This window comes from Astatotilapia calliptera, chromosome 17 (genome assembly GCF_900246225.1).
Source record: "Astatotilapia calliptera chromosome 17, fAstCal1.2, whole genome shotgun sequence".
NCBI lineage: Eukaryota > Metazoa > Chordata > Actinopteri > Cichliformes > Cichlidae > Astatotilapia > Astatotilapia calliptera.
Window position 1 is genome coordinate 4,432,434 of NC_039318.1, and position 15,956 is coordinate 4,448,389.

The 15,956-nt window shown below is 40.8% G+C and overlaps 1 protein-coding gene across 3 annotated transcripts in view; it reads left to right on the forward strand.

Annotated features, from left to right (window-relative positions):
- Window positions 1–1,094: 1,094 nt before the first annotated feature.
- The window catches only part of pde4dip (phosphodiesterase 4D interacting protein), a 95,508-nt gene continuing 80,646 nt past the window's right edge, over window positions 1,095–15,956 (forward strand). For 2 of the 3 annotated variants that reach the window (XM_026148216.1, XM_026148217.1), the window contains exon 1: window positions 8,568–9,158. In XM_026148216.1, the coding sequence (XP_026004001.1) occupies window positions 9,133–9,158 (26 nt within the window). In that variant the 5' untranslated portion in view covers window positions 8,568–9,132. Of the gene's footprint in view, window positions 1,273–8,567; window positions 9,159–15,956 lie in introns of those variants that run through there. The other variant, XM_026148218.1, reaches the window with a different exon arrangement.

The following is a 15,956-nucleotide window of genomic DNA, read 5'->3' on the forward strand; positions in this document are numbered from 1 at the left end:
CCATTTAATAGTTGCTTAAAACTTTTGTGGTCTTGAGTATTGGCTAATTAAAATATGAAAATAAAAATAAAATAAAATTCCTGCATTCCTGTAAAGCTCCATATTTGAGCACACCCTAATTTTTTTTTAAAAAACATTCTCATTCCAAAATATAACTTTTCTGACAATTTCTGAATAATATATATAGTCATATTTAACAATAAAACAAAAAATAAAAAGGAAGAATGGCGTCTGTAGCTTGAATACATGTGGCACACGTGGAATGTATGGAACACATCCCTTTTTTCATCTGAGCACATGTCATGAAATAAAAACACATTGAGGAGTAACTGAAAGAACGTATGTGCACATAAACACCACACAACGGAAATACACGATTTTACATGACTGTACATCAACTGTGGAATGTAATGCATTATTTGGCCACTAGGTGACATAACATCAATGGCTCGCACAGACTAGTTTGAAGCAAAAACCAGGACAGATTTAAAGGAAATTTCAAATCAAAAAAAGGGAAATTCACTCATATAAACACACAGAGGGAAACACATGTAATGACCTTGTTATTTTATTGTGGAGATGAGGACAGGAAAAAGACAGGAAAAGAAAAGCTCGGTTCATACTCTGTCTGTTCTATAGCCTACATTTAGTTTTACCTTTCACGGTGAATTTTCATTTTAGTAGACTTTTGTAAGTTTTGTAACATTTAAATTCGGACAGCTGTCTCACTTATCGATATCTCACATGCCTTAATAGTATTCAGTTGTAATATGCATTTCTTATCCTTATTCATGTCTCTTATGGTAATAGCGTGCCTCTTGACATGCTGCCAGTCTGTCTAAAAGAATATGTCATCTATCCAAGCAAAGCATTGTTATTTTTGCACATGTTTTACCCCTCACCTCGCAACTCCCCGCATTGACGAGCCGGTCACATGGTTTCCTTGGACGTCTGCGGGAAGGGGGGGACACAATCTGCGGGCATAAAAATGAAAATCCAGAATACCCTAATGGAGGGGGCCGGGGGTGAGTGTGTGGGGGGGGGGGGGGGGGGGGGGGGGCGCTTAACCGACCAATGAGCTGCAACGGGAGCATTAGTGGTGGCGTCATAGCAGCAGCATCTCTGACTCCAGATTGAGGTGACTCCTGCAACCATGACCGGATGATGAAGGGGTAATAAACGGATACCGATGATGATGTGCTCGTGGAGGTGAAGAAGAAGATGGCTAAAGAGAGATGCTGCTGTCACCGCAACATACGACTTACATACGAGGTAGTCACGCATCGTCTATTTCTGTTTGTGCTGTAATGTAGAACCGGTTTGGCGGAATAACAGTAATAAAGATGGAGACACTTATTCTCGTGTAACTGAAAACAAATTTAGAGGAAATGCAGTGCATAAGAACGCAATGTGTCGTTAAATACCCGCCCAGCAGGCATATTATGTTGTAAACCAAAATCCAGTGTTGATGCTGTCAGGTGGTGATAAGCATCTGATTGGTCCGCAGGAGGTCTGGGACTGTTATTAGTCAATAACTGTTTCCTGTTCCTAAGTGATTTATTGATTTCTGAGCTATATGATTTTCATTAGCAGTCTCAGCACAGAGCTCTTCCTCTACTGTAGCTTTCCATCTAAAGGGCAGTACTTGTGATTTTTCCATCTCTTGAATGAATTACTTCTCTCCAACAAGTTTCTAGGCTTTCTCAAGTGTTTTTTAGATAGAAGACAGAGAATAAAGGAAAAGCAAATTCACATATTTCAATGACTGTTCTGACTGGCAGTGCTGATGTAATTTATGCAATATTTTACATTTATATCAAAAATATTTAGACAATAGTTTGAAAGTTAGATTGCAATTGTACATGTATGCTGATCTCATTATATATAGAATGTGGTCACTCTGATTAGGCTGAATATGCTACATTCTTTCCAATCACATGACAAAGTCCTTTTTGATCAGGTCCTGTGATGTGTTAAAGATCAAATGCTATCATATTATCCCAATTGAATCCTTTGCTCTCCAATTGCAGGCCAGAGTTTCTAAACGTATGATTCCAGGCACACAAACAAGATATCAGGCCCTCTCCTGTGGAACTAGCTCCCAGTCTAGGTTTTGGTGACAGACATCATGTCTACTCTTAAGACAGGGCTTACAGTTAGTTTTGGATTAGGTGACCACAAACCAACATTATTACAGTTTTTGTTTTCTCTAGATTATAGGATCATCACTTTAAATATAACACATTTAAAATTCAATTAATTACATTTTATTTATTTTGAGCAAAATCATGGCAACAGCCCCTAAAATGATAAAATGGTTTAATTCTACACATTTTTATGCAGGTTTTTTTGTTTAACCCACCGAATTAAAGCTGAAAGTCTGAGCTGAGTTGTTTCATTTAAAATTCATTGTGGTAATATACAGAACCAAAAAGGTTGTCTCTGTCTGTCCAAACATTTATGGACCTAACTGTAAGTGGAGTTTTCAGGTATCTGTACTTTACTTTAGTAGTTATTTTTACTTTTTACTTTTACTCCCTACATTTTAAACAAATGTATGTACTTTCTACTCCATATATTAACAGACTTTGCACTTACATCTACTCATGTTGTCATTCAGTGATTCAGGCATAACATTCATTACTTTAAGGACCACTTTTGTGTGTTAGATGAAGATAAACTCAAGCTGTACATTTACTGTAGTACTGTGCTAAAGGTAATAAAAATCTTTTACCTTTTCACTGTTGTAAAGGGTAAAAGGATAGGATAAAATACTTTTTACTTTAATTAAATCAATTAATTAATTTTTTAAACATTTTTATTTGCATCTTCAACTGAAAACCCAAAAGTGCAGCAAGTTCTCAGTTAAACAAATATTTACTATTCATGTACTTTGTTAGGTGTATTTTACACATGTATTTCATTTGCTGACACTTCCACGTGTAAGTGGGATGCATTTATCCAAAAGTCAGTTTTGCAAATAAGAAAGAAAAAAAACCTGTCAATTTTGTGTAATGTTTGTTAATGTTTAATGACTGAGCATTATGTCACTTGTAGCTTAGATTTGTGATATTTGAGCCAAACCATCACACTGAGTTATTGATTATTTATAAAGTAGTTTTTCAAAATATGCGCTTTGGATGGGGGAGGGCTAATAAATGCATTTGTCTTCTGGCTAAATTTGAGTGAAAACACCTGGGAAAATAATGTCCACATGCTCAAACTGTTGATCAGCTATTTTATGATGTTGATTTCTATCGTGAAACATTCTTCGTTTTTTAACAGTACACACCAGTGAATTCTCTTGGATGAAATAAAAAGACAAAAACAAACTGTCATTCAAAGTCTTTCTGGCAGATTTTTGGCCTTTAAACACTCTTCAAGATCGTCATTCACAGCTTGTACATAAACTGCTGAATTAACTGGACAGCAACATCCTCCCAGCACAGTACACAGACCCTGCATCTAATAAGACAGAGAGTGAAGGTCTGTGCCTCATTCTCTACTCATGGTGAAGAAAGATTCACAAAACACTAATAAATCTCTTGTGCGGGACTAAATATTTGCATTCATTTAATAAAAAAGAAAGATGTTTACATACATCACCAGAGCATTCTCATTCCCAACGCGTAACATACAGACGATTTGTCACATATGTATCAGATTTAGATAACAGCTCAAATGGAGTCCTGACAAACTTACTCAAGTCCACTGAAGATAAAGTTCTTAAAAATACAACTTTTTGATCATATTTTTTCTACATACTTTACTACTAAAGGTATTTTTGACTGCGTTGATGGTCAGCTTTGTCAGTCACAGCTCTAGTTGTCTGAGCACTGTCCAGCATCGGGGTGGCTGTAGCTCAGGAGATAGAGCAGGTTATCTACAAACTGGTAGGTTGGTGGTTCCATCCCTCACTGCTCTGTTTGCCTAATATGCATGGGAAAGATGTTAACAGCAAGTTGCTCTCTGATTGCTCTCTGCATGCTCTCGGCATGAGGATGTGTGTAAATGTTAGACAGAAAGAATAGTTTGAATGAGGCATGTTGAATAAAGCACTTTGAGTACTGAGGTGGAGTACGATATGCAAACCAGTTCATTTATAATGGTCCAGTGTTTCGAATTTTTGTTGTGGAATAATGAAATGTTCTTTTGACATGTTTTTATTGGAGATTCAGTACCGGAATTCCAGGAGCGTGACCACGCCTCCAAACACGCTCCTTCCAGTTGTCATCTATATATGTTTCCCCAGTTCTACAAGCTGTTCATTCTCATTTGCCCCACCATCCTGCCCCTTTTCAATTCTTTAACTTCTTCACTTCCATTTGGTACATGGGGACCTGCCAGGCCCCTTCGAGGCCTTCCCCAAACCGCAGCTCAATTCATGTCCAAGCCATTCACCTTTACCTACTAAAATGCTGCCAAACCTAAAATGAGGATGTGGGCCCAGTGAATTATAACATATGTATATTATTTTCTAGCGTTTCTGAGTTTGATTATTTGCCGCTCTTGATTTCTTGTTTAGTTATGTCAGTTCCCTGTGATGTCCAGTCTATCCGAGTCTCATCTCTGTGTCTTGTCCTCAGTGCCTGCTGTTGGAATTCAGTCTTGCTTCAATGTTAGTTTAGCTTATGTCAATTTTTTTGCTTCTGGTCTTTGTTTCATCTTCCCTCATAACCTTATGCTGCATGCTCATCTGTCTGTGTTTTTCTCTGGTCCTAGTTTATCAGTCTGTTTTGCCCATCCGCTGCTCTGTTATTATTTTTGTTAACTCAGTCTGCTGCCTGCAATTAAGATGTGTTTAAATTTAGTTCTGGTCTGATGAGTCCTACATTGGGTTTTCAATTTAATTACTTTGAACATCTTTCAAATAAGTATGAAAGAACAAATCGAGTAACACACTGTCAGAGGTTTACTTGCAAAAAAACAGATACAATACAAAATACATACTTCCAGCCTTGATCACAGGTGCATGTCATGGCAAAGCCAATCACATGTAAGCATATATCATAGTAGTAATTAGTAACATGTTGTATCACATAGTTGCTGCTCATACAAATGTCACGTTCAACAACATCCCAAATATGCTCCACTGGACTGAGATCTGGTGATTATGGAGACCAGTAGGGTTGTGTTTCTCCAAACTTCTATTGTGGAATTTTGGTGAAAAATCTGTGCAAAATATAGCCTCCATATCCTGTTCTTAGATAACAGTAGTGACCAACAGTGTGGTCTGCTGTACCAGTCTGATTCAAGGTCAGATACTTTCAGAAATGCTCTTCTGCTTACATTTTTCTAACAAGCGACTGAGTTACTGTTGCCTTCCTATCAGCTCGAAATTCTCCACTGAAAAAATGAGAGCAGCCCATCTGGCATCAAGAACCATGTCACTTTCACTCCCCTTTCTTCCTAATGCTTGGTTTGAACTTCAGCAGGCTGTCTCTGCCATGTCTACATGCAATTTAGTAAAGTTTAAAAGAAATGCTTCACATTTCCTTTCTGTGTTTGAACACTTTTTATTTTTGCAATACTCTTTCTAAAGTCAGTAAGGTTTTGATTAAAGTAAAAAAAAAAATTATTCACTGTAAACGGAGTTGAGGTGACTGGCTGACATCGACCTGTTATAATTGTTAGCCAGCAACAGCAGTCTAAGCACAAGAGCACAGATACAAGATTCAAGGTGGAAAGCTGAAAGTTACGGTAACAAGGAAAAAAAAAGAAAAAATGTCCAAGTAGGAGGGTAAAGGATGTGATTGGGTTAATAACAGGGTGTAGCTTTCTGTCAGGAGACTGGCCCTCGTCTCTCTTGTTTCATGTCTCATGTCTTTCATGCCTGTCATCACCTCAATCTAGAATAACAATATCAGATAACATTATTCATAGTAGTTAAATTTAACACCGAATTTCTACATCTAGCTCTACTGAATAAACTGTCCCGTTCTCGTAATTTCTCTTTCAATCTTTTTGGAGCGTGAAGGTCCGACTCAAGTTCTATGATCATAGTTTGACTGCCAAAAATAAAGATGTGAGCTCAGTCAAGGGAATTTGACTGATTCTTCTAAACCACAGGAGTCATGTGTGAAATATCTACGTGCTGACACAGCAACAACTCAGTCAAGAGAATAACTAAACAGTGAAGAAAATCGAAAAGTTACAGACTGATAGGTTAAGTGAATAAATTCTTCTGTTATGCAGTGGTGACCACAGCTTGTCAGAAGAGAATAATACGCACACAGAATTAATATGGAATTAAAAAAAATGATAAAAATCATAATCTTAGATGAAACTGGTAACTTAATGTAGTCTCATAAACAAATGTCAGTTTCTGTGGTAACAATATTCTGCTAATATACAAGTTAAAGGTAAATGACTGCAGGTGTGTCACACCACCTCCTTCCTGGTATCCATTCCTCAGGGATGTCCCCTCTCTCCAAGAAAAAATGTAAATGCAGACCACTTAAAAAGACCACTGCCCTCTCTCCTACATATCCATACTGCCACAGGTATGTCATACCTTCCTACCTTCACACCTGCCTTTCCGCTCTTCTTCCTCTTCCTTAGTGCCCTCATTACTAAATTTTCTCCCGCCATTATCTTCTTTTTCATTTTCCTTATTCTTGTTTCTATAATAATCTTTGAAGTTTACTTTGAAATTGTTTTTGCCCTAACCCCATGGGTTGGGAACTATAGGCCTGATGTAAGGAATTATGAATACACAGTAACACCCAAGACTCCAAGTGACCCAAGCAGTAAATCACACTTGAGTGAAGGGTTTGTTATTTTGGCTAATTGCGTTTGGCTCAGTTGAGGGAAGCCTCTCAGTTCAACCTCTGATTTTCTGTCTCTTGCCCCAATAAGGCCTGCTGGCCAGCTGCACGCTGCGTGCTATGTGTGGAATGTGAGGATATCTATGCTTAGGTCAAGATGGAAGGACAGTGAAGGTGAGGAAGAGAGGAGAAGAGACATTCCCTGTTCCTTAACCCCAAACCTACAGGTCATGTATCTGTATCTATCTGGCAGATTGCAGGTTACACTAAATTATGAATTGACCAGTTTTAGATTTCATATATGCACATAGATCCAAATATAGCAAGGTATCTCTATGTAATGAATATTAAGTGTTATTTACATACTCAGTTCCTATGAAGCTGTTATTACATGGCAGTACATGAAGTAGTAGAATTTACTACTAAACAGGTCTTGTTATCTCAATAAAATTAAACTGTAGTGAGTTATGATCGCTATAATCTTTCTTTTCCCCATTTTGTTTGGCTTATTTTAGCGCGAATCAAAAACAGGTGTCAAAAAAAGGTGCACGAGCTCTTGGCCAGCATTAGCACATGTATTGTGGTTGTGAATAAAAACAGTCAGCAAACATGAACATCGGGTACAGCTGTCTGGCAAATGTGAATCTATATAAAAACCTGTGGGAGTTTAGAAAGCAGAAAACAATTCCAGTGTCTTTCCTGTTTTTTTCACCAGTTTGTTACCACTACTGTACTACTTTCACTTCATTTCCAAGATTATTGTATACAAAAACATTATTTATCTAAAACGGTGGATCATGACCAAAGGAGGAGACAATTTGATTTTATTTGGATCTGGGAATGTGTTTTAATATTATTATTATTATTATTGTTATTATTATTATTATTATTATTATTATTATTATTATTATTATTATTATTATTATTATTACTATTATTATTTTCTTTTTCATTATTATTATTGTTGTTATTATTATGAGTCAAGGTTTTCCCCTTGCATGAAAACACGTTTTCTGAGTGCCATTAAGATTTGAATTCAAATACAATTTTCTCGTTGCTATACACACACTTTTATGAAGTAAAGTAGCAGCAAAACAAATGATAAATAACCATTAATACTGTAACTTGGCACACCTTGTCTAATTGTGCTTGCCCTTCGTTTACTAAGTGATAATTATCATTATCTGTGCACATTAAACTGAATATGCAATATTAAGAAAGGTAACAGAAAATTAAAACTCCTATGACCAAAGAAGAGGCTTCTCTCTAATTTATAAAGGTCTGGTTCTCAGGTGAATGAATATACAATTTGATCCTTTGTGTTAATAAACTGCCACACCTAAAATTGCCCATAGGAGTTTTTCTTTAAACCAAACACAGTTTAAATCTGATTTTTTTCTCCCTACATACAGACTCACACAGACCACACCCTCCTGTTTGGAGAAGCACTGAATAAGAATTTCCACAAACGTTGATCCAGACCACTGTTTTTGACTCCTAGCCTAAAGCTGTCTAGCTTTGATCCTGAGCTCCCTCGGCCAACCTCAATGTGCTGCTTGTTTGTTCAGATCTAGTCGGCACAGCTATGCTGTGATTCTTTTAAACTGATTTTCAAGAGAGTGATAACAGAGGTGCTTAATGCTGCTTTTATGTGAAGGATCTGAACATTTTCTCCAGGAAAAAATGTAAAGCAGTTCAGTGTTTTGTGTTGGAGGAAATTAGTGTCTAAATGCCGCCTTTTACCTGTTGCAACACGTTAGACACACCTACAGGGAGAAGGAGGTGTGCATAAACACACATGCACACTATTAAACACACAGGTATCCTCCTTGTGCTCCACCTGCCTTTAAAAAGTACCAGAGGCAAATAGTCAATAGACAGTGAGTATTTTATTAGAAATGGCTGGAAAACGTTGGTGTGGTTTATACACCCACTGACACACACACGCACACATACCTGGTGAAGCGGCTGTTGTGGAGCATGCTGAGACAGATCACTCTTTCATGGTGAAGCAAGCAGCCTCTGTGTACCTTTGCTCCACGGTGCTGTTTACCACGTCTCTCTGTGACTCTCGCTGCCACGTCAAATGACTGCCTGGGTGCTTGGCTCGCTCCTCTGGGAGCCTCGTGGCCGAAGAGCCTGACTGTGGTCACTCTGCTTTGACTCTGAAGATTCTCTGCAACTTTGCTATTTGCAGCTTGTAATATGCCTGGGTTTGAGTGTTTACTGAAACTCTAATGGCAGCTAGGAGGTAATCGGATATCTTCGGGTCTCTGAAGGCTGAGGCCAAGGACTATTCACCTGACAGATGAGGACATACTATGTACTGAGCTTTTGTGCTGTTTTTTAATGATACCGCTGAAAAATGAGTGGATTTCTTTATAGAGGAAGGTAAGCCTTTGCAACAGTGCTTATGATGAGTCAGTTTGATGAATGTGCATGGTTTGTGAAGTGTGAGTGTGTTGTATTTCTTTGTTCTGTATAGGCATGTGTGAGTGCGCTTTTATAAATGTAACATGTAGAGAAAAGATTTTGTTCTGAAAGCAGAGTCTCATTTACCTTTCAGGAGAAAAGAGAGCTGTTGTGTCAGTATTACACGGAAATTAGCTCAGCCAGCTGCAGTCATTTCAACGTAAACAGCTGCATTATCTGTGTCCACTGTTGTTATTTTAACCCCTTCAGGCATGTGACAAAACATTAGTCATGTTTTATTTCTCATACTAAAAGTAATTCATGCAATTACACTAACAGTGTAAAATATTGTGTCATCCAGTTGGAACTTATTCTTAAAACTGATGAGATGACTGAAAACGTCACGATTTGGTGGCTGCTGCGGTCCAGCAAATGGAAATATTCTACATGTTATTGTCTGGGGTTAAAGTGGAATTTGACAAGGGGGACGCTAAGTTCAGGGCAGCCAGGGAGCAACTACATTATATTACAATTTAGAAGCCTTTGTTACATTTGCCACTATCCAACCCTTGGCCACCTTAAAGCTGAAATTTGGCACCTGTTGTTAAAAAGCTTAATACCACTTTAGATTCAGATTCACGTTAAATTGAAATTGATGACATCCTCAAGAACAAACTTCTGTTACTTATTGAAAACTTAAATATGCAATTATTTTGAAGCATTATTACCTTTCTTTTCAAAGGTCAACGAAACATGAAAACTTCATGTACAAACTATTTAGTCAAATCAAATGCAAACTGCCTAAAAGATTGCTGACTTTACAAACAAATACGATTGTAAAACCTTCTCCCTTGGTAGTTACACTTCCACCACTATCTTTCTATTGAGAATTTGCTCAGAAATTACAATTCAGAATTGAGTGCTTTGTCTCTTTCTTAAAATGTATCTGTTGCTAACCACGGAAACTGCCATATGGATTAATAAATGAACACAAACAGAAGCAGAGCAAAAGATGAAGGTTTCATCCACCCTCTCCAGTGCTAAAGTCCCTTCGTCTAACCTCACAATACAAGAAAAGAAGGCCGTTGCATCACTGAGCAAAAACAAAACATCACCATATTACCAGCCGACAAGGGGAGGTGCACTTTTGTTCTAAACCCAACGGATTATCACACAAAAATTACTGCACTCCTTAGTGACAACAGTACCTATGAAGCATTAAAATGAGACCCCACAAGCGACTACAAAAGTCAACAGTTGCCTGCAAGAACTTGAAAAGGATAAAGTCATTGACTGCCCTACATACATACCGTCGTCTATACCAAGGGGATGCTATACCCTGTATTTACGGACTTCCAAGGATCCACGAAGAAGGACTCCCACTCAGACCCAGTGTTAGCAGTATAAACTCAACTACCTACAACATTTCCAAACACCTTGCCACCATCCTTGTGCCCCTTGTGGGGAACAACCCCATCACATCAACTCCACTGACTTCAACAACAAGGACCAGAAACTTGCACTGGATCCAGATGAAACCATAGTGTCCTTTGATGTGGTTTTACTCTTCACTTGCATACCTACAAATGAGGCAGTGGAGACTCTCAGAAAACGACTACAAGAAGACAGCTCCTTGGAAAACTGAACCAGCTTCACCCCCAAACAAATTTGTACACTGTTAGATCTCGGCCTTACCACCACATATTTTAAATACAACAAGGGTTTCTACAGACAAAAACATGGATGTGCCATGGGGTCCCGAGTGTCACCTATTGTAGCCAACCTTTACATGGAGGAAGTGGAAAGAAAAGCTCTTGTCTCTTTTAAAAGGACAGCACCAAGCCATGGGTACAGATACATGGATGGCACCTGGATCAAAACTAAAACCCAAGAAGTTGAATCCTTCAGTGCTCACATCAACTCATTAGACAGAAATTTAAAGTTCAATAGGGAAGACACAAAGGATAACAGTCTGCCACATTGAGGAAAATGGAAACCTTAGCATTGCCACAAGACCACACACACAGACCAGTGCCTACTCTTTGACACCCACCATCCTCTGGAACACAAACCTGGAGAAATCAGGACCCTGTAACACCGGGCAGAAAACATTCCCTCTATGCCAGAAGGGAAAAAGAAGGAACACACATGTAAAGAAAGCTCTTAAAACATGTAGTTATTCTAATTGGGCTTTCATAAAATCACCAAAGATGCACAGAAAAGAAGGTCAGACACCAACTGGAGAGAATCAGAAGGACAAATGGAACTATACTGTCATCCCCTTTTGTAGCAGGTTTATCAGAGAAACTCAGGAGAGTCTTCTCCAAACACGAGATCCCAGTATACTTCAGACCCAGCCGCACCCTCAGACAAAAACTGGTTCATCCCAAAAACAAAAATCCCAAACACAAACTAAACAACATTGTGTATGCTGCACAGTGCAGAGAAGAGTGCTCAGACCTCTACATTGGACAAACCAAACAGCCACTTCATAAATGCATAGCACAACATAGAAGAGCCACCTTGACAAGACGAGACTATATCTGCATCTAAAGGTTAAAGGTCACTGTTACGAGGATGCAGATGTTCACATTTTGGACAGAGGAGACAGATGGTTTGATAGAGGAGTGAAAGAGGCCATCTATGTCCACTGTGAACGACAGTATTTGAACAGAGATGGTGGCTTGTGACACCAACTGTCTGCCATCTATAATCCAGGTTTGAGATCCCTTTCCAGACACCTTAACGCCCAATAACATCTTGTGTCATTTGATCTCAGTAAGTTACATGATAGGGTCAGGCAAGGCCTCATGGGTTCACCCTAAACCTTGGTTGATCAGGGATCTAGAGAAATTTTCTTAGGGTGTCATGGAAATCAAATGGGGTGGCCAAATCAAAGCCTTAAAAAAAAAAAAAAAAACGCAACACATATTCCGGTGTTACATATGGTTAAAATGATTCAAATGCAGTAGGTATACGTTTCATATAAAATCACACAAAAAACATAAAATCCTAGTAGTAGTTATATATTTTTTACTATAAAAACCACAGACATGTTTAGTAAATTATTTTCATAACTTGAAATGCAAATATAAGTGGTAAATTTTGAAAACTTATGCACAAATTTTGTAAATAATAAAGTTATATACAACTATTCATCTAAAAATGCAGCCAATGCAATTACACATAATCCTAATACTCTACCTGAGCACTCAAAGCACATTAAACATCATGCCCCATTCACTCAATCACACAAGCACCTTTTCTATGCTTTGTCTCCCTAATATTCACAAACATTCACACTTGGATGCATTAAGCAACCTTCTGATTAGTAGATGCTCTACTCTACCTCCTGAGCTACAGCGACCCCACTTCTTAAGCAGTCTTTACCTTACAACAGAATCTCTAATCTTCCTCTCATGTCTCCTCTTTCTTATTTTACTCTCCATCGCAGAGAGTAAAATGATCACGCATTAACATTTTTTCTTCCCTTGGAAATACAGCCACTTCACCCATAGATATCAAATTATGTGCCAAATTGCACAGAAACAGTGTGTGTGTCATACATCATATATTGAGCCTTTTAAAATGATGAATTTGAAATTACTCGGCATTTCAAAAAAGTTGGATTTCGTTCACTCCACTTCTGTGGTGCTAGCTAGATGCTGAAGTACCTTGGACACAACTTATATAAATTATGGTTATATCTTAACCATGAATGCATCAAAAACCCAGGATCGCAAGTTCGATTCCTGCCTGGGGCGTCTGTATCCAGTAAGGGTCCTAAGGCTAGACCCCTTATGCTAAGCGAGCCTACCGCAGACATGAGTGAGACAGATAAATATGAAGGCATGCCGGCTCGGACGTCGCCCGGATCAACAAGGTCCGCGTCAGGTGTTGAGGAACCAGGGCACCCTGACGAAAAGTGGGCTACTGGAACAAGAAGGCATCGGTGGGCAAGAGACGAAAACAGGGCGTTGTTGGAATGCTACTACGCAAGTAACCCCGGCGGAAGGGGCTACATGAATAGGATGACGGACCTATGGATTCTTCGATACCCAACATCCACAATGACGGCGAAACAACTAGTAGCTCAGTGTTCCAACATTCGAAAGAAGGGACTGCTCTCACAGCTAGAGATTGACGAGGTACAACACAAATGCTACGGCAAGGAGGAGTCAGGACGCCAGGTCAGGGGGGAGATATCATCACCCCCACCCAAGATTGGGTACATAGCCCCAAGTGCGATAGGAGAAGGATCGTTGAGTGCGAGAGGAACTGACCTGAAAAATAGGATAATGGCCAAGCTTGAAACCTGGATCCCCCGTAGCCGGTTACCAAGATTACGTGAAGTACCCTCAGAAGGTCTGCTAGATGATGTTAATGCAGCACTACGGGCAATACCTACAACCACGATTACCGACACTAACAAGCTGATCTACAATACGGCAGCAGTGATCAGTGAGATGCTTGGCTACAAGTTGAACAGCCACAAGGGGCAGTACCCTCCATGGAGAAGGAGGCTAGAGGGCAAGATCAAAGTAGCACGGAGGGAGGTTAGCCAACTAACGGAGTTGCAGAAAGGTGCGACAAAGAAGGTGCCTAAGAAATACAGCAAGCTGTCTGTACCTGAGGCCTTGGAAACTGCCAAGCAAAGACTCACAGCCTTGGCCAGCCGCTTGAGGAGGTACGCCAGAGAGATAGAAGGCAGGAGAATAAACCAGCTGTTCTCCACAGAACCAGCAAAGGTGTACTCTCAGTGGCAAGGGAACAATAATAAGAGAACAGCACCACCAAGGCTGGAGACGGAGCTATACTGGAAGAGCATATGGGAGAAGGACGCAACCCATAACGGCAAAGCTCAGTGGCTAGTGGATCTGAGGGCAGACCACAGCGACCTCCCTGAACAGGGTCCAGTAACCATCACAGTGGCAGATATCCAAGAAAGGGTCTCCAGTATGAAGAGTTGGACAGCACCAGGGCCCGACATGGTTCACGCCTACTGGCTAAAGAAGCTGACTGCACTCCACGAGCGTCTGGCAGCACAAATGAACCAGCTGCTAGTTAACGAGAGACACCCGGAATGGCTAACTGAAGGCCGGACGGTCCTGATCCCCAAGGACCCCAAGAAGGTCCTTGTACTACATGGAAGCTCCTGTCAGGCATCATATCGGCTAAGATGAACAGGCACATGGGTCAATACATGAGTGGGACACAGAAAGGAATTGGCAAGAATACCAGAGGCGCAAAACACCAGCTACTGGTAGACAGAACAGTCAGCCGAGACTGCAAGACCAGACTGACCAACCTGTGCACTGCCTGGATTGATTACAAGAAGGCCTATGACTCAATGCCCCACAGCTGGATACTGGAATGCCTAGAATTGTACAAGATCAATGGGACCCTAAGAGCCTTCATCAGGAACTCAATGGGGATGTGGCGTACAACACTAGAGGCCAACTCCAAGCCCATAGCACAAGTCACCATCAAGTGCGGGATCTACCAAGGAGATGCTCTGTCCCCACTGCTGTTCTGCATAGGCCTGAACCCCCTCAGTGAGATCATTAACAAGACTGGCTACGGATACCGACTACGGAACGGAGCAGTTGTCAGCCACCTCCTGTACATGGATGACATCAAGCTGTATGCCAAGAGTGAACGAGACATCGATTCACTGACCCACACTACCAGGCTATACAGCAATGACATTGGAATGTCGTTCGGACTGGAGAAGTGTAGTCGGATGGTAACAAAGAGAGGGAAGGTAGTCAGAACTGAGGGGATTGAACTACCAGAAGGCAACATTGCAGACATAGAGGACAGTTACAAGTACCTGGGGATCCCGCAGGCAAATGGGAACCATGAAGAGGCCGCTAGAAAGGCTGCAACCACCAAGTACCTGCAGAGGGTCAGGCAAGTCCTGAGGAGTCAGCTGAATGGTAAGAACAAGATCCGGGCCATCAACACGTACGCCCTGCCCGTAATCAGGTACCCTGCTGGGGTAATAGGCTGGCCAAAGGAGGAGATAGAAGCCACTGACATAAAGACAAGAAAGCTCCTTACCATGCATGGAGGGTTTCACCCCAAGTCCAGCACCCTGAGGCTGTACGCTAAGCGGAAGGAAGGGGGCCGGGAACTGGTGAGTGTCAGCACCACAGTCCAGGATGAGACAACGAACATCCAAGAATACATTGGGAAGATGGCCCCAACTGACCGAGTGCTCAGTGAATACCTCAGGCAGCAGAAACCCAAGAAAGAGGAGGGAGACGAGGAACCATCATGGAAGGACAGGCCCCTGCACGGTATGTACCACCGGCAGATAGAGGAGGTGGCTGATATCCAGAAATCCTACCAGTGGCTGGACAAAGCTGGACTGAAAGACAGCACAGAGGCACTAATCATGGCAGCACAAGAACAAGCTCTGAGTACAAGATCCATAGAGGCTGGGGTCTATCACACCAGGCAAGACCCCAGGTGCAGGCTGTGTAAAGATGCCCCAGAGACAATCCAGCACATAACAGCAGGGTGCAAGATGCTAGCAGGCAAGGCATACATGGAACGCCATAACCAAGTGGCCGGCATAGTGTACAGGAGCATCTGTGCCGAGTATAACCTGGAAGTCCCGAGGTCAAAATGGGAGATGCCCCCAAGGGTGGTGGAGAATGACCGAGCTAAGATCCTGTGGGACTTCCAGATACAGACGGACAAAATGGTGGCGGCTAACCAACCGGACATAGTGGTGGTAGACAAACAGAAGAAGACGGCCGTAGTGATCGA